This window comes from Magallana gigas, chromosome 10 (genome assembly GCF_963853765.1).
Source record: "Magallana gigas chromosome 10, xbMagGiga1.1, whole genome shotgun sequence".
Classification (NCBI taxonomy): domain Eukaryota; kingdom Metazoa; phylum Mollusca; class Bivalvia; order Ostreida; family Ostreidae; genus Magallana; species Magallana gigas.
In genome coordinates this window covers 21240288-21261056 of record NC_088862.1, presented here as the reverse complement: position 1 = coordinate 21261056, position 20769 = coordinate 21240288, and the positions used below count along the sequence as shown (strand labels likewise).

Here is a 20769-nt window from a genome sequence, read left to right as displayed (position 1 = left end):
TTATCTTTGGCATGTTTTTATTCATAGTTATTTTACACATCAACTGAGACTGAATTTTAAGCTTTAAAATACCCATTTGCAGTAAAAAAAAAAAAATCCAATTTCACTGAAAAAATTGAATTATATTCATTAAATAATTAAAAGATGATATTGGCATCTGTTTTGTATTTCAATCATTAAAAGCTTCTTTATCGATTCATCAAATAAAAATATTGCAGGTGTGATGAGGACATTAGGCATGTTAGATTTTGCATTTTCATCGATCATCTGTCTTATAGACTAAACTCAAAAAACATGGAAAGTCTATATATAGTTGAGAAAGTCTATCAATGATTCCTACTTTTTTTCCATATCTTTTGTTCCTTTATCTTTCCTAACTGTGTGTTTGTGAATCAAAACTTCGTAAAAACCAAGATCCACACCTTTTTGAAGTTGTTTGAATTTATGATCTTTGATCCCGATCACTTGTATCCCGATATGTGAGTAATTGATGTCGGGATTGAAATTCCAAAAAAACAAAAAACTAGTCGATAAACATACACATGTGTAACCAGATAATTTAACGATGATAATCTTATCATGGAAAGAACAAGGGACGTTATTAGCCGTATTTGGCCGCAAAATTTATCATATTTTCAACGTCTTAGTTTTGTTTTTTGATGTGGTGCATTGTACTAAGTTCGATACTGTCTAAATTCTACAGGCACCAAAATGACGTCATTTTTCATTATGACGTCACTAGTGTACGCTAAACATGGAATGATCTCCAAAAATCGTTATAATATATAGAAATATGAATATTCTTTGCTGAAATTAAAACCTTTCACATGCATTAACCACTTTAATATTTGACATAATTATTTTCTGTATCGTAACAAATTCATATACTGAAAATGGTGACGGTTAATAACTGTGAACAATGTGAATTTTAGCAAAAAGGATTAGAAAATTGCACATTTCAACAACGTAATTCAAACAACGCGATCCGACACGGACAGTTACTCGGCGTAACACGCGGTTTTTACCGGTGAAAGAGGGTTTATCTTATAAAAATCGAAAATAATTTTTTGTATACGTAAGAGAAGCCAAAAGGAAAAAAGAAATAGAAATTGCAACCGAAAAATAAATAAATTGATAAATAAATAAATAGAAAATTACAACACATACACTACTTCGATGTAAACGATTATATAAAATTTTCACAGTGAATTTTATTTGAGATCATAACAGAAAATAATCGCCGACATATTGAAAGGATTGATCAAAGCACTAATAATTTCCTCTTCAAGTAAACAGTTTATGTTTAAGTCCATTTGTATCCGTCATATCTGATCGAAGTAGTTTAATCAATCGTAAAACTAGAACAGACGTTAGACATATTGTCATATTGTGATCTTTTCTTACTTTCGACTAATACCGATGGTCGGTCGATTAAATAGACAAGTTCGCAATTGCTGAATATTCACCTGTAACTTCGTGGGCATTGCTTCAATTTATTGAGGACAAGTCATAGGCGTCGGAACCGGGGGGGGGGGCTAGGGGGGGCTTAGCCCCCCCCCCCCCCCCCACTTTTTTGCAAAGTTATACCTAATCATTAGAAACATAGCATGATAGAGGGTTCAGCCCCCCCACTTTTTATCGCAGGAAAGATTATTGTTCCTAAATTTACTTTGAAAGATTGAGAGGTTAGATTCAGAAGCATACTAGCCCCTCCCCCCCCCCCCCCCCACGGATTAGGAATTTCATGATTTTGGAGAAGAAAAATATGGGTAAGTAACATGTAACATTTTTTTTTGGAAATGTATTTACCACCCCCCCCCCCCCCCCCCCCCCCCCACGGATTAGGATTTCCATGATTTTGGGAATTACTTTTTTCTCAATATTTCTGAGGATTAGTCTAGCCCCCCCCACTTTCAATTTGCTTCCGACGCCTATGACAAGTATTTCTTTTAAAGGAATGATCGGCATGAAATACCATTGGTCAACTCTGTTAATATAATATACGCTACATGTACATGCAGTAAAAAATATATAACACCGTTTTAATGATTTCCGAAATGGCAAGGCATGAATGAACTGTACACTTAATAGGCGAATCATGCTTCCGACTAATATTCTTACGCATATGTGAAAAAAAAACGTGATTTGAATCTTTATGTATGTAACCCTATAAATGTTTTATTTTCAGGGTAAAATGATAAGAGTAACGTTTAAAGTAATCTATGTTTAATTATAGATTTCAATAAAGTTGTCATTGCATAGTAAATAAAATAGTGCAAGACGTAATGCGTGCGCAAATAGTTAAATTTGCCGGATGCCTCATATGGACACAACTGTGATCGGCGGAAGCCGATCACAAAAAGGGTTCCGCGCCTGACCGCCGCTTATAGATTAACCGATAGCCGGTAAATGTTAAACCTAATCCGTATACGGTTGATCGTCAGTGCATCAGCCGATGGTTTGTCAAAATCGCCCCAAAGACAAGTTGACCCTCGATCGTCAGTCGGCCGACATTTAAGGAAATCCAAATGCCGCTCGGTCGATCGACGACAGACATAAGAACTGTCTTCCGAAGGTCGGAAGATGATCGAGAATTGCTACATGGACTACTAGTATTGAACGACTGGTTTAACTGAAGAAATCGGCCACCGACACAGAAAAAAAAATGTAACTTGGCCCGATGGACACAAAATTGGTCGGCCGACGAAAAATGAATACGACATCGTCCAATACAACGGCTGATAAACTGCCGACTGTCACCCGATTAATACCATTTTAACCCCCCCCCCCCCCCAAAAAAAAAGTCCGCCGTTGCTCGTTTTTGGAAATGTGTCTCGGGTTTTACTCTATTCAGCGATATCAAATCTAAAATATTAATGAAAACAATTATACCTTCTCGATAAGAACAATATAAGCAGTTAATTTCAACTTATATTTTCTTTCTATAAAACATTTTTATATTTACTAGTAATATTTTTTTCCCTATAAAACATGCACATGTTTCATAAACCGGTATATTAAAGGAATAAGGAATCATTCTTTGAGTATTATGAAATTATCACCTCATAATATTCAAAGAATGATATCTTATTACTTATATTCATATAATTTTCAGCAATTTTACGATTAATTATTTTAATATAAATAATCAAACCCCACTTGCGCCCCAATAATACGTCATTTGAATAAAAATCGATACGTAGTGTTATCACAGGCAAAGACACTGAAAAATGTAAATATTCATTTTTTTAGCGCGCAGAATTAGTGAATCAGTAGATAAAGTGTCTTTCGTGATCTTGTCTAAAATTTTAAACTTCATCTTTATCAAACCACTTAGAAACCTTTTGTTTATAGGCTACATCACTTGTTCCAAGAGAGAGAGAGAGAGAGAGAGAGCGAGAGAGAGAGAGAGAGAGAGAGAGAGAGAATGTGTGATACACTAAACTTTACGTTCATTTAATTTCAAATCACTAATATAAGCTATTTATTTAATCTAGTTGTCATAAATTCAACCAAGCAGTGTCAGAGTCCACGTGCTATACATGTATATATATATATATATATATTTATATATATATATATATATATATATATATATATATATATATATATATATATATATATATATATATATATATATACTCAGCCCGTTAGCTGCATCACATGCTCCTTCCGCGAGTCGACAACAAAAACGTGTCGTTCCTTTGTTTTTCAAAATCCGAAGATAATAGAAGTATAATCAGCAATAACTGTCTTACATTGTTTGTTATGATTGATATGATTCTTACACTGCGAGTGTGAAGTTTAATTTGTATAATTATATTCTATACGTTGAACAGAAATAAACTATCTCTCTCTCTCTCTCTCTCTCTATCTATATCTCTCTCTCTGAATGTATGTTTGTGCATACTAACAGTGACTGAACTACTAAAGTCTTATTTGAATAAATTTTATTTATTCTAGACTCACGGTTTAAACAACGATTTAAACAATCCACACAATGACTAAAAGTTTGTAGACGATCTATGACCAGGTTTATAGGTTTTATCTATACAAAGCACACGTAATTAGATTGAAAAGAAAGTGCATTGACCTGTGCTCGTTCTTAATACTTGCTAGAAGTTAAAATATATTATTCATCTGTTTAATTAATCAGTTTTCTTGTATATTATTGTACCGGTTGGTAAATGATTTTCTTTGTGAAATTCCCGCATTTATAAAGTTGCTAAATTGTTCTATCCACGCGCGTCGGTTGTATTAAATTACATGTAGTTGTTTGTGTATTCGAAAAAATCAAGAAACTAACAAAGTATAAGTAAAATATTAAACAATAAAATGCTTTCTATGGTGATTCATGTAAATGAAGGTGGCGACATTGCAGAAAAAAATTACATTACCCGCGTTCTTTTTCTCTGCATTGATCGCTAATTCATTGTTTATATTTACATCTTTCTATTAGCAAATAAATAAATTGGTTGAAAAAAGTCAGAAAAATTAACAAAGTTATTGTTACGTACATCAGTACGTTAGGTATAAGAAACAGCCAAATCATCTCCTATTGGAATTTGACTCTGACATCACCATGATTATTTCGTGTAGTCCGGGATTTTTTCTTAGGTTGCTGAAGGTTTCGACCGATCGATAAACTAGTAAGAACTGGATCGTTTATATTTCAGTTCTGTCAATTTCAACAGAGCTATGAATTTACAATCCATTTTCGTAATAAAATAGAGGGAATCATACTTGGTGGATGTAAATAATATATTCATTTACCTCTTCTAGCTTTCGAGTATTTCTCTGCAGTACGGATTCCCTAACTATGCCGGGTTAGTTAATACGAAATTCTTATTCTAAACAAAGGGAATGGAAAGTTTGGAAATAATTACTATTACCAAAAAAAATATTTAAAAAAAAAAAATAAAAAAAAAAAAAAATAAGAGAAATGTTTGGTTGTGTTAAAATCCAGTTAAGCCTGTCCGTCATGTTTATGACGCCGCGTTAAAGGCTTCGTTAAATGTAAAATGGCGCCGTGTTTAATGTAAAATGTATCATACTTACACTAAAGTTATATGAATAAATCATATACCACTGATTTTTGTTTATTCTTGGCTTTTGAAAATGGTAGGTATCATTAGATTTTAAAACACGGCATTTTTTGGCCAATAACGTCCCTTGTTCTTTCTTTTTTTTTTTTTTTTTTAATACTTCTTTTAAAAAAACATGATTTAAACAATTTAGAATCTGCACTATCTCAGAATGATTGCACAGTAATCTCACAAACTGTAGCATTGTAATTCTTAAAAAGAAGAGTTTAAAACATTTTCCCATTATATAAGTCTATGTTTAACTTTGAACATATTTTGGAGCCGTATGTAGTATTAGTCCGGGGATCACGGTTTTCACAATTTAGAATCTACACTTTTACGGTACTTGTATATAAATCTCACTAATTTTAGAACTGTAGTCCTTGAGAATACATTTTTAAAAACATTTCCCCCCATATATTTCTATGTTAAATTTGTCTTTTTTAATCAACTTTGAACCCCTCTTGGGACCCCAGTATTGACCCGGGGATCGCGATTTTTACAATTTAGAATCTTCACTATATATACAAGCTTTGGTGTAAATATTGGCATATCTGGTGTATTGTATGACCCACCCAATTTTCGCAGTTTCGCAATTATCTCCCTTTTAAAAAGGGTTGTGACCTTTATTTTAACAATTTAGAATCCCCTTCTCATAAGGATGCTTTGTCTCAAGTTTGGTTAAATTTGGCTCAGTGGTTCTAGAGAAGAAGTCAAAAATGTGAAAAGTTTACAGACGGACGGACAGACAGACGGACGGACGGACGGACGGACGGACGGACGACGGACAACAGGTGATCAGAAAAGCTCACTTGAACCTTCGGTTCAGATGAGCTAAAAAGGATATACAATTGACGGTCAATCAGGAAATCATTAAGATTGATATTTTACAAGATATAGCTTATGTAATATCTAAAGTTAATCATTTGGTTAAAAGCCAAAAAAGATATTTCTGTTTTACCTTTACATTTTTCTTTTTTATGACTTTATCTTATAACTATATGTTCTATAACATAATTATGTTTGTGTTTTAAGAAATAACTTGTAATGTCTGACGAACAGTGAAAGATACTCATGATATTGTTGAAAACTTACAGGTTTTTGTTTCGTTCGTGTAAAGTTTTGTTTGAGTAATAATCTTATCAAAATCCATTCTTCTTTTCTCTGAAATTAAATTCAACAGCAGAGAAAATCTTTAAAACATGCCTTTATCATTTATGGACTACAAATACTGCTATTTCTCTCACTATCACCCACGTCTTTTGTTTGTTGGTCAGAATGATACTCAGACAGTGTATTCTATGACGACCAGTAATAGATTGAACGTTGTCTACTTTTATATTACCATCATCGAAATACCCCAGCAGTTTGTTCGAACTACACTCTGGTTTTCCCGGTCCTTTAGCCTGGGACGCTAAACTTGCTTCAAGCTTTGCGTGGTGGATTTTATCGTTTGGGTAAATATGCATTCCTGTATCTATCTCTATTTTGTTTACCATTTGTGGTACACTGAAGGCTACTGTGAACCAATCGTTAGCTTTGCCAGATCTAGTGCTCCAGAAAATACCATTTTCTCTACTGTAGCAGTTATCAGGGTTAAAATACCCTTCAAAGGGCATGTTCGTATAAACACTGGCGGGAGGGTTGTCCCCTTTCAATGTTTTGGGATATGATTGGAAGAAACGGTCTTTTAAAGGTTGCACTTTTCCTGGCAGTGAAGAATGGTATCCTACGTGTTCAAATATGGTCGGTCGGCTAATGTGTCTCTTAAACTGCAACATCTGTGTATTGAAATTCAAATACGTCACATCACACGGTTGCTGTGCATAAAACAAAAGCACCATTTTTGCCAGTTTGTTTATATCATAAGAGTGGTAGAGTTTACCTATAAAACCAAGCTCAGAGAACTCTAAACAGACCCAATGTTCCTTAAATTTTGAAATATAGTCTTTTATGGCTTGTAAGTATCCCGGTATGGTATAAATATCATCCTCCATTTGTATATAATACTGCGCTAAAGTCTCGCTATACAAAAACAAAAACGCATAATCCACGTTTTGTTTCGCACGCCATTTCTTTTTGGTTTCTGGATCCTCAAATGTATGTGTCAGATTATCTAACTGCGGATAGAATGACTCCCATGCCTGAATCACATGTAGAGTTCCCAGCGAAATGATCTTTTCAAACATTTCACGCAATTGCCGACTAATTCCCTCCTTCCATTTTGCATCAAAATCGGCCAAGAAAACTACGATATAGATTTCGGCGAGTTCCTTCTCTGTGGTACAGTTTACAATGGACTGGACGGTGTTCAGAATGTATTCGTCCTTCTCTCGTTTAACTGTGGGTATGCCGATTGTTAAAAACCCTGAAATGTAAATACAGCTCCTTGAAAAACAACATTTGTATGCTGCAAATAAAACAACCTTTTAGATAGATTTTGTCATGCATACACAACACTTCATCCTTTCTGTTTATAAAATAACAGATCAATCATAAATTCAGAGATTTAGTAATTTATGTTGTTGGTAAAACTAGGTAGTATACAATGGATGATAATACAATTAATGCCATTTATTTAAGACACTTTATGCAAAGAAACTGCATGGAAGGTATATGTATTCGAAAGACGAGATCAAAGGCACTGCATAAAGATTGTTAAACAAAGGTTTTCTTGTATTTGTAAAACTATGATTTACATTTTACAGTGTTGTACTATGTACGGCGTAAATTAGACACTATTCTTCTACAGTTATTGTCGAGATCAAAGAGATGCCACGGTTATTATTCTCCAATATACCACGAACGTCATCAGTAAATTATCAGATCAGAAATACCTATTTGTCTCGCACTGACCATAAAAGTACAACTTCAAACCGTAATATTTTTTAAAACTATGTCAATTTCATGTGTTAGTTCCACTCAAAACGATGTGTATTGCCTCAAATGTTTATTTTTAAGAGATCAATGTGGCTGTTCCTAGCACCTCCCTAGCATATTTTCACTGCGTGTTTTTACATAAAATATATAACGCGCAGTAGTAATAATCGTATTGAATTGCACTTAAAATATTACGAACATGATTCAAAGATATTTTTAAAAGTAAGTAAAGGGTATTAAAAATCCAAAGAAAAATTCTGTCGTCTGCATGTACGTGATTCCTTTGATCGATACACATGTAAAAATTTCTAACAAAACCATTGGGGTTACACGGAACAGCCGTCACAATGACCTAGATCGTCTCTCTATAAGAGAAACGATCTGTAGAAATACTGGGCTGTTAGTAGAATAGAAAAAAGTTCTTGTTATCGTGAATGTTGCAGGATAACCTCTTCGGTCTCGAAATGTTGTTTGAAATATAAAAGCCTCAGCTAACGCCTCGGTTTTAATTTTCAAAACAACATTTCTCGACCTCGGAGGTTATTCTGCAACAATCACGAAAACTCGTACTTTATTTCTCAAATATTCCGTCACATCCAGGATGACCTACTTTTTTGGTTGCTGGCGTTCTTGAATATTTGGGCGTCGTCTCTCCATTTTCTTGGAAGCTTGGTCAGATCCACTGATGGCTGAAAATGAATCAAATTAGAATGTGTATGCCATTCAGTGAGTACCATATATTTAATAAATTACCATTATTTTGATGAATTTTATTTAAAAAAAATTTCTATAACTTGTTAGTTTTGTCAAGCTAAAAAAGTGTATATAATAAAAAAAAGCATAATAAAATGATAGCTCAAATATGATAAAAATGCAACACAGGATAAGAAGCCTATGAGCAACATAGCTTACTTGAAAAATTTCCAACATTAACCCTAACTGTTTTCCCATTTTTTTCAATAGGAAATTATCTTAAATCAGTTGATTTTATTGATTATTTTTCTGCTAAAATCAACGATATGTTATTTTGCTTGACAAGTAGTTCTTTGGCTGTATATGAATAATATTGCGTACATTTTTTCTATTATTTGGGATTTTCCAAGGAGAACTCCAAGCTACAATATATGTATATTAGATGAAGAAACAGAAAACCCCATATAAATCATGTTGTGTAATAAATATGGTAGAATCAACGTCATCGAACTCTAAGATACACATTTGTATCAGTAATAAAAAAATATTTCTTAATAATTGTATCCAAGCAATATTAAACTCTGGCGTAGGAATACATACAAACACAAAAATGTCTCATAAATTGTTCGTACAATTTAAAATCAAACTATTTTCAAGGTGATTATAATTAAGTTAGCTTGAAAAACATTGCCTCCTAATACATTGCATCGAATTTATATATTAGTTTTAAGTACTTAGTTTTGTCAGCGGTGGTAAGCAAATATGGAATTTAAATCATGATTTTGAATTAGATATATCTATTGATGAAATATCTCATTTTCAGGCCAGGTCAAAGTTTAATGGATGTTATTTTCTAACACATTTCAAATGGAAATATGATAAAACCCCACACAAAGTCATCTAATTTGACGCAGAACATAAAAACGTATCGTTTATATAAAATTTCAGGTCAGGTGAAATTTTTAGGCTAATTCAAATTTTCATGTCTTTCATATTTTTGCGTAAAATATTCATATGGATGTCATTTCATGATATTTTTCTACCACATTCCATATGGAAATATAATAATTACACACACAAAATCGTTTCATTTGACGCAAAACATAAAAGTATAATTATCATTTATATAAAGTTTCAGGTCATTTAGGTTTTTAATGTTTCAGGTCTTTAGTATGTCCCGGTCCAAACACTATTTCACTTCCGGTTTGCCAGAGTAACTGCACAGAAGAGTTGATTAGAATCATAACTTACCTTATCTAGATAATCTTTGTAAGTTTCCTTATTAGAATTTTGGACACATAATTCTGACGTGTTCAAAAAATTGAAACCCGTGTCTGTAATAAAGAAGTAATTTATTTTTATATTTTTTAAAATTAGTCCCTATTTGCATTTACAACATTCCTGATAGCTTTTTGAGCTTTCCTTTAATCTTTACAGTTAGATTTTCAAAACATCTCAGTGTAGCAACTGTAACGAGCAGATGAAAAACAATTCAAAAAAAAAAAAAAAGGAAGGAGAATAATAACAACTAGAGCAAAGCTCGTTGCAAAGGAACGAGTGGCTCTTCCGTTAATGTCGGAAGTAAAGCTAGAAGTTCCTGTAAGAAAAAGAGTTCTTAAACTAATAGTCTTTAGTCTTTTGTCATAATCAAATCGGATGTTCTACCTTCTCTATAAATGTCAAAGCTCTATCTTAAATTAAAAAAGAGAAAAACTCCGGTCAAACTCACGTTTTAAAACGTGAAAAACGTCACTTTATGACAAACGTGATGACGTCATTAGCTAATTTTTCAATATAATAGAGATCTTTTAAAATCATAAAATACCTGTCAATTTCAAAACAATCCATACAACAATTTTTGAAATATTCGAGTTGGAAAAAAATAAAAAGGAATAATTATAATAAAAAAAAAATAATAAAAGAAAACCATAGAATAACAAAAGGGTCTTCCGTTGAAAACGGAAGATCCTAATAATGTCAATAATAATAGAAAGGAACCATAAAATATAAAAAAGGCCTTCCGTTTCAACGGAAGGCCCTAATAAATCTCTTGCATTGTCATACAGTGCATGCCCACTCTGAATAGCTAAATGCCCGGAACCTGAATGAAAAATCAATGTGCTATTAAATGTTATTGAAAAGAGAGTGAAATAGATGTAAAAATTGATATCAATAACAACGTGTAACTAATTAGTTTGATTTGTTCATCTTAATAAATTTTCCAATCCCTGTTACATGAAAGAATTCTTATATTTTATATAGGTGTTACATTAAAAGTTTAAAATTTATCAATTTAAACTTAACTATAACAGTAAGTAACATGAATCAGCAATTCATGATATTTAACTGTTCAATTAATTGAAAAATGTTGTTATTTGAAATAGAAATTCGTGCATTTATGACCTTTAATTACGTATCAAAATTTAATAATTGAAATTAGTTTAATTAATTTACTTCGTTTAGTGCGATGAAATATCTCATACATTCTTTTAACTTAAAATGGTATTCTTACATAAATCTTATTTAGACTAATTTTCACTCCCAAAGTTTACTAGCACATCTTATGTAACACATAGAATGTCATTTTACATTAAAGAATTTTTGACAGGCTGTTAGGTAGTAATGTAAACATTTCGTTTTTCGGTTTCTTTGGAAATAAATTCTTTGGCGCATTAGCTTGACACTTCGAAATTCCACGTAGATAAACTTATTTATTTTGTTTCGGCTTCAAGTTAATCCTGTCTTTGTTACAGGTCTTCTTTGCGGAAATGCGAGTAATTGTTGTAACACCTTTTTTGCTTAGTTAACAGTGTCAAGCATCAAAGAAATTTTGCCGAAATTGGGCGTTAACCTTTTTAAAATGAGTTACCTGATTGGTCAATTTCAAGTCCGTAGAGTGACCGCGTTGGTAAGTGATTTTTACGAAATCACTTTCCAATTGCGGCTCATCGAAATAAACATCTTTTAATTAATTTCTACGGATTTTGATTTTGATTCCTCAGGTAAGCTCAAAATTATTTCTAAGTACTTTTTAATAATATTTATTATTTAGGAAATCTTATTTTAAGACTTTTGAAAAGTTTTTTTTATTATTATTTACTTGTAAGGGAATTTGATTAATAAATCATGACAATTCTTAAATTATCAAATCTAACTATAAAGATTCTGTTCAACTTATATTTATTTTGTTATTGAACTAAATAACGTAAGTAATTCGTTATCCTTATTAATTAATTAGTTTCACGAATTTTTTATATTTCAACTTTAAATTTTACCGCGCTAAATTAAAAGAACTCTTCTGTGCTAAGAGATAAACAAGCTAACCTATACAAAACGAAAATAGAAATTTTATCCGCTAAATTCTAAAACATGTCAAAATCTTAAGTAATTATTTTATTCTTTCGATAATTCATTTTCGATCCATTATGTTATTACAAAGGAAACATTTTATAGGTAAGCCGTGTGCTTGAACTTGTTTTGATTTCTTTTTATGTGTACTGTACGTTATTTTCACTCGTGTTTACATGTTTGTTTACATCATCATTTGTGTTTTAGATAATGCTTTTAATCTCTGAAATTGTACAACTTTATATTTTTATATTTGTGATTTGAAACCACTTTCCAATTGCGGCTCATCGAAATAAACATCTTTTAATTAATTTCTACGGATTTTGATTTTGATTCCTCAGGTATTGTGAACGTGAGTTCCTCACATAGCCACAAATCTGCTGAGCTATTCCCCAAACATCACGACGGTGAAAACCAGAGTGTGATATAGGTTTAGTGTTTAAAAAAATTTTAATTTGTAAAGTATCTCTCTGCAGTAAGAAGAAAAAATGTATTATAAATATTTATTTTTCTTGTGAAGTAGATCTTGAGCAAAATATTTTTGACAAATCTTACAAAATTCCTTCAGAAAATGGTAGCTGTTCTTTATGTGGACAATTCAGTTATCCTGTAGGTGAAAGTGCTCTTGTTTTGTTTGTTTTAAGTTGTCCTTTGGTTCTTAAATAAAATGCGAATAACTCACAGAGGGACAATTGGACATACAGACAGACAGACAGACAGACAGGCAGACATACAGACAAAATTCTTTGAGAGAACTTCATAGACAACTAACAAAGAACAGGATGACAAAAAAAAATTAAGATTAGTAACCAAAGTCGAATACTTACGATTATTCCTCTGCAGAAGTAGTAAAATTTGGAACACCAGTGTAAAAACAGATACGACCGAAATCAGGAAAATGGCGGATGGTAGAACAGCTTTCATGCTTATCTTTCTTGTTCAGCTCCCGGGACAATGAAGAGAATTGTTCAAAACTTAAAAGCTGCAAACTAATGCCTTCTTCTACACTTAACTCATCTGCTTGCAAATTGTCCATGGCATTATTTTCTTTGATTTAAGTTTGAATGAAAGGTATCAACTTCTCTTTCATAGGATTTCAGATTACATTAAATCACATACACCCGTAAGCAGGTTTATTCATCCGACGTAATTCTGTATCAAATTTCTTTTGACATAATATTTTAACTAAGCAATGATGTTATGTTTTGTTTGTACTGCTGTTGGTTGTGTTTTTTCTGTAATTTAAGGCACAATAAGTAGTTTAAAGTATTTAGAAACCTAAACATTCTCCAGTTAAAAAAGTTTAATAACCAGAAAATTAAACAAAATAGAATATGCAGTATTCTATTGGCGTTTTAATTTTTATACATTATGTTTAAGGGTTGGGTTTCGGCATTGATTAGAAAAATTAATAAAGTACACATTCTTATAAAAAGTGTTTTGTTCTGATCATTAAAAACTAGTTCAAAATAGATCTTTACTCTGGTTAAGAAAACTGTAGGAACGATATCCAGTTTTTACGTATTATACATTTTGCAGTCTTGTTGATATCAATAGAAATTGGTGCATTGTAGTTTTTAATTTACGCTTCTCTTGCAAAAAATGTATTGATAAACAACAATTTTATGTTCAAAGCGGTCACATGTACATTTTATACATTCCAAGGTAACTCCGAAGGTTTCTATCCAGCTTTATATTTATGCATTACCTTGATGAGACATGAAATGTTTTAATTCAACTAGCCAGATATGAAAGTTTTACTGGTTTATTTTATAATGTGTATATCATTAATATATCATTTAATGACACTATGTATGCATCTTTTTTAAGAAACGTAGCATTTTCGACATGATTTAAAAGATATCTTTTCTATATCTTTGACCAAAAGATACAGAAAAGCATGTACCCATTAATTCTTCGTGTTTATTCATCACAGACCTATTTGAAACGTAACACCGTTAAACAAATGAAAAAAGTATCTAAAAGTTTTACCTGTTCCCTAACAAGAATGATGGTACCTCTTCTATTAGAGCATTTTTCACTCTGTTGAACACACTGTCTGTAATCAAATAACAGACACATGAGGCATGTAAAGTGCGATAACAAAAATGTTGGTTGATATAAAAGATAAGACTTTGTCACTTAGAGATAACTAACTTTTTAAATACCTGCGTTACGCACGATGATAAACTTCCATTTTGTACATCAGAACTTGTCTAATTCGGCGGTGTGGTTTTGAAGAAAAAAATGGCCGGTTTCGAGGACATTGTTGCTCACAATTAGATATTTGCTCTTGATCGTCTATTCTTGCAAAATTTTCAATTTTCTTCTGAAATTTTTGACATCTTCGATGGTAATTACTGTGCTAATTTTCATTTTTTATTTCGAAAATAATAATTGCATACCGGAATATACTGTATTCAATTGAATACTTTTTCAATAAAATCACCAAAATTGATAAATTTTCAGACACCAAATTAACCCGACACGTCCGACATGACACATGTGAATGATTAACCGTAAATCGTTTAACAAACACTGATAACACGACAAGTCAACAGGTGGCTGAGTACGCAAAGGCGAAAACTGTTTTGATGCAGAAATCATTTAATATTTATTCGTTTGATGAGATATCGGCGCTTCTGATTGGTCGAAAAATTTCTTTGATACCTGCATCAATAAAATTTTTTGCCGGATCTACTTTTCTCAACTGTTCTGATCTAACACTATTTATAGAACGGGAATTTCCAAGATAAACACTGTCAACAAAATGTAAAGTTGTGTTTGTTTTATTGTCAGCAAACAAAATGCAACCTTGTGAATATAAAAACCAGAAAGTTTAACCTTCAAAAATAAACAAAACACATTATTTGATTCACGAAATAGAAAATTAAAGCGTCTTCTCACGATTTCGTCTGCTTGAGATCAATCAACATTTGCAGCGAGGCTGGCTGTTCCTTTTCCAGGAATATTATAACGAACATATACGCCTATAAACTTTCACGGAAACACTGCTGTTCAAATTTGGTAACGATAATTTTTAAATTTACACACGTACATGATCGGTCTTTAGAATAAGCGTCCTAAAGAAAAGCTATGAGTAGGTATCAACTCCTTCGGCGCATTCCAAGCGGCAGATACACCATTTAAGTACATCACTGGCTATCTAGTTACCACACCGTTTACAAAAGTCGCTTATACATACTATTCTTTGTCGACATATCAGCTATTTTCGTCCCCGATCGCCTTTCCTTGGATGGTTATGTCCAGTTGCATATTCCAGCGATCTCACATGAAAACTAGTTTTATTACGAGTTTTTCTGCACAGTGAATAATATCACAAGCTACCGCATGTATTTTCCTTTCGTTTTCAATTCAGCCGGTTCAGATTTTAACTCACTATTTGTGTTTAATCCATTAAATTCAGTTCAATAGCTCTGCATCAGCTGAAGACGCATCCATTTTGAATATTGTTGCTGTTGTTGTTTTGTATTCATACGCGCCGCTTCATTTACATTATTTACATTTTTGATCAATGACACTTCACATTTTTTTATTTGAAAATGTTTTATTAAATGATAAGAAATGAAGATAATAATTTTTCTATTGATCGACGTATCAAAGAAAAAATTGACCGGAAGATGAAGTTTTCCGGTCAATTTTTTCTTTGATACGTCGATCAATAGAAAAATTATTATCTTCATTTCTTAAAAAATAAACAAGTATTGAAATAAAAAATGAAACAAAAATCATACTCTTTGTTTTACTCGAGACAGATGCCATATGAAAAAAAAATCCAATTTTGCGTTATCCTCCCACATCGTATTAAACATCAGACCAACGAAGCACATAAATACAAGAAATTTCTGATCAATCTTTGTAAAATAAATAAATTTAAATAAAAAATTCTTTTAAAAAAAGACATTGTTTCTAATTAAAGCAAATGAACGTTTTTTCTTGTTGATACGGATCTGTTTCATAAAGAGCTAAAGCCACGAAGCATCAAAATGTGCCTTAAAATTTTCACAAAACTCAAGTTTGAAACAATACAAATTGTAATTACTTATAATGTAGGGCACAATATTCTGCTTCTAAGCATATGAAATTTTTTTACTTCGGCCCCACCGTTTAGCACATGCGCATCATCAAACATACTATGGTCGTTAAAAATAGCTGAAAATTGTAGATTTTACTGCAGTATTTCCCAAATTTGAATGTGTCCACATTTGAGTACCTCTTTGAAACTTTTAAAACTGAGAGATATTGCATAAATGCTTCTGCCTGCAAAATTTCGTAGAGGTACTCAGGTGTGGCCAATTTGTATTTTACAAATTTTGAAAATTTTAGTAACAGAAAATAAAACAGACCACTCTTTTAAAGGGTAATTATTTGCTTCCTTTTTATTGAAATAGCTGAATTTAATTAATAATGATAGAGAATTATTTGTGATTATTTACAAAATCATCATTTTATTAAATATTTGAGGAAGAAATGCATATAAACTGAACTTTAACATGTTTTATCTAGATATTTTATATTGTGTATTCATGCTTACATCGTACATCATCAATGACGTCATAGTTTGACGTTTGCGACGTCAGTTGAATCTGTACATGGAATCTTGAGTTCTTTCGGTATTTTGCCAATAGAATTTACCAGTAAAGTCTGCATTTTTAAAAAGCATTATTTCTATGTACCACGGTATTATTCACTTGCAGTAGAATATAAGAAACATGAACATTGCTAGCAAACAGAAAAAAATTAAATTATGGCAAAGTTAACATTGTACGTACGTAAGTAAATATATATTCTTATACCTTTATGTAGAATAAGCGATAGCATGTAGGCTATAAGTAGTTAGTTGTGGGTTTTTTGTCAAACAGTGAAATGCATTAAACGAAAGGAAAGATGCAAGCGATTTTTTTACACTAGTGTTTCTGAATACCTCGGGAGAAAGACAGTCGACATCACTTGTAAACATGTACATATATGATAAACTTAAGTTATTCCGTCAAAAAACTTGATTATTTAATTCCTAAGTACAGCTGTAATTGAATATTAAGCCATCATCCCTTGCATAAAAACATTTTGCCAATGCATACGTCTTTTTTTATCAGCCACCTGTTGGTCAGTGTTGATTCTTTGCGTGGTCAATGTATTTCCGGTGAACCGTTACATGCATTTACACCCCTTTCTGTAATGGATTCCCTCCGAGGGCCGAAGGCCGGAGGAGGGGATGTTTTCTCCAAACTATTCAGTGCATAAAACAAATAAAAATGACAAAATGTTGAAACGTATATTTCCAACATAAATCCAAATTTATAATTAACACAGAATCTTGTCGTCCATAAATGTATATCCGGTAAGCCACGAATGAAATTTCAGCAGAAATATCTCCTTTTCTTAATTTTGATAGATTTGGGATCACATATAAATCATTTCCATAAACACTTTTAGACTTTCTCTTTGAACCTTGAACCATATCACTCCTTTTCCTTAGTTTTAACAATTTAAGGAATATTGTCGCACTGTGACTTCATGAGACTCCTATCAAAATTTTTAAGGAATAATTGTCTGTTAATTTTCGTCAAATTTCTGATTTGTCCTTTCTCCTTGCAAGTCTAAAATATCATTCTAACGGTATTCTCGTTTTTCCCGGTAGTGTAGACCTCTATATACATTGAATGTACCTTGCGTTAAAAAAATCATCATCTAAATTTAAGTCTGCTCAGTACAGCGGGATGGTTTACTATAACATGCACACCTGTTCACTCGTCCATGAATAAAGGGTGTGTTTGGTTAGGCTATTGTGTATGATACTATTGGAATCATAAATGAGCTAGATGCTTTTGTATTACAGCACAGTTGGATATATGAATGGGTCAATGCTTCTTTGAGGTTCAATGGGGGGAATTTTTAAAGTTTTATAAATAATTTACAATTTCCGTTCTTCTTTTTGATTTTAAACCTTACACAGTAAACTTTAGGTTCTAGTCCTCATAATATAAAGTGATTGAAAAAAAGTGTCACCGTCGTTGTTCGAGTTATGGACGCTTTTTTACTTTATATTATATATGTATTTATCATGGGTACTGAGCATTATTTGTACATGTGGGAAATTAGGCGGGTTTGTTTTGGTACGGGTGATTGGTGTTTACAATGATTGGCTATTTATATAGTAACTAGTACGCATGAGTGGAGATGTTATATAAGGGCGTGTATATGGTAAATGAGCCATTCGAAGGCTCAGATTCTTAACTTAGTTCACGTATTAGAGATATTCCCACCCACCCACCCCTTGTTATGATATGTTATTTGTAATAATCGATTTGCTATCAGTATTGAAGTTTATAATTTATCTTTTGTAGTTTGATGATTGTACACATGGATGGAGTTAAACGAGAGATTGATTGATCGAGTTGATTTACTGTGATTGGATTTGATAAGAAACAGAGAGAGAATTTATGTAATGTGGTTGAATAAAATCTGAGCGATTCGCCTCCTATCCTATGATAATGTGTTGTTTTATATGGCAAATAATTTATGTTCGTTTGAGTGTAACGAACTAAGAACATAATTGTTTGTATTATATTTATTAAACTTTATGTTCAGTTTACTTTGTATAATTCGATAATTGGTTCTCGTTTCAAATTTCAGGAAGCCTTTCAGATAGCTCCCCATCTACATCACGTACAGAAGGTCGTACCCAAGGACCGTTAGCTGTTATCATCGGCTCTATCACTATCATCATCTCTGGCACACCGAAGAAGTTGGAACCTATTATAAGCTTGGAAAGCTCATATTTCACTTTCAGTTTCAGTTACTGTGGAATCATCAGATTTCGTGGGGGCCAATTTTCGTGGATTGCTGAAATTTTATAGGTTCGTGGGGACGTAATTTCGTGTATTTTCTTATACCTACAAAACGAAATATGACCTTATAACCCTAATATATAATTCGTGGAGGACATTAATTCGTGGATGAGAGGTACCCACGAATTCCACGAAAATTGAGCCACCACGAAATCTAATGATTCCACAGTATTGACATTTATAATTTTATTGGCCATTTACGTCTGCAAAACTATTCTCCAAGCGCAATACCTTCCCATATTCCTGCTGTCAGCTGTGCAACATTACTGATCCCACACAGCCATTTGTCACAAAGAAAATTTTAAAGGGATGTCGATTGTTGGGTTCTTAGAAAGATGCACGTTTGACTTTAATGGGGCCTTTTTTACAACAAACAATTGCTGTCCTAGACCACATAGTTTCTCAATATTTCCTCAGGCTTTTGTTTCGTGCACTTTTTTGACCTTCCATGCTTTTCTTAGATTAGAAGAAATTACAGTATAATCTCTCAAGGCCAAGGACTGTGTATTACAGAGATCTGATGTCACATTTAGTAAAGGCCCTTTCAGGGGAGTTTAAATACCTATTATGTGACATGTGTTTTCTTCTTGTTTTATCACTTATGACATTTGTTTACATTCATTATGTCTCCTATTTGGGCGTCTGACGATTATGTAATCAATTGTTGTTATCGCTGGATCAAGATTTAAATTTTAATTCCATCTGGTAACAAACCAACCAACCTGCAAGTGCAATAGACTACGATAAACTAGCCTTAGCTATTATTAAGCCCAGCCAAAGAAGTCCCTGCTACTCAAGCGACAGCCGCAATTGGAGGACCATCGACAGAATATGCTACCACACCTCGTCAATGTCACCTTCACAAGATGGCCTTCCCATGTCGACAGGCTTATCCGAACTGTTGAACTGTTTGATGGGGATTTTACAGGTGAGCCAGCAGGCCTAATCCCCTTTACCACCCACTGCCATTGTTTATGAAGGCATTCCCTTGGATTCATCGATCTGAACTTAACCAAAAGTCGACCCACAGATACATGTCGCACTAATTAATAACATAATCGTCAAACGCCCAAAAAGGAGACTCAATGAATGTTAATAAATATCATATATCATAAAACAAGAAAACACAGTCACATAAAAAGTTTTATCATTACACATAATGATAACTGCTGCTTTATATCATTCAGCGGCGTTGCATCAATGTTTGTTACAGAGTGGCATAATTGTAGCATGTCTGACTTCTTTCACAACTTAAGACGTTAATATCTATGTTCAGTGGGTTCAAGGGAGGGATTTCTATTTCAAATTCTTGATAGTAACACATTATTCGAAAGAATCATCTTGTGTTTCTAATTTCTTTTGACAAAGTAGTTATGTTGTTGAAGCATCATCTTTATCTTTAATAGATTTGGAGTTAAAAAAAAGGTTTCCTCCCCCTTGATTTTGTAATAATATTTAAACGAGAAATTGTACAGTTTGGGAGCATACTAAAAAGCACGCGGATCGTATCAAAAAAGACCATGTACATTGTTCACAAGGCTGCTTGACTACCAGTGGACTGGTTAAAGTTTAGATAACGGTTTAGAGTATGTCGACTGAATAAAACATGCAAAGAGACATTGTTAAAATATCTAAGTGAAAAAACTTTTTAAGGCAGTTTTTCATAATTCAAGGATTGAGGATGATATCATTAAACCACAGATGGAATAAGATTGCACTTCACAATTTATTTGAGCGTCATTGTTTAGAAGTATTGGTCTTATATTTGAGCATTACAGATATAGATGCATTGAACAAGTTGTCTATAATTATTTTTTTTCAAAAGAATATCATCTCTCTTTACTTCGATGCTTTTAACTACAATTTGTATTTATACATTTCTAAATATTTTT

General features: G+C 32.5%; 1 protein-coding gene across 2 annotated transcripts in view; it reads right to left on the bottom strand.

Moving 5' to 3' along the window:
- Positions 1 to 5659: 5659 nt before the first annotated feature.
- Positions 5660 to 20769, bottom strand: part of LOC105324376 (alpha-1,3-mannosyl-glycoprotein 4-beta-N-acetylglucosaminyltransferase C) — a 139142-nt gene continuing 124032 nt past the window's right edge. The window contains exons 1-4 of one of the 2 annotated variants that reach the window (XM_034453692.2): positions 12833 to 13267; positions 9909 to 9991; positions 8575 to 8653; positions 5660 to 7452 (exon numbers count right to left, since the gene is read on the bottom strand). In XM_034453692.2, coding sequence (XP_034309583.2) covers positions 6296 to 7452; positions 8575 to 8653; positions 9909 to 9991; positions 12833 to 12929 — 1416 coding nt within the window. In that variant the 5' untranslated portion in view covers positions 12930 to 13267 and the 3' untranslated portion in view covers positions 5660 to 6295. Of the gene's footprint in view, positions 7453 to 8574; positions 8654 to 9908; positions 9992 to 12832; positions 13268 to 20769 lie in introns of those variants that run through there. The other variant, XM_066073539.1, reaches the window with a different exon arrangement.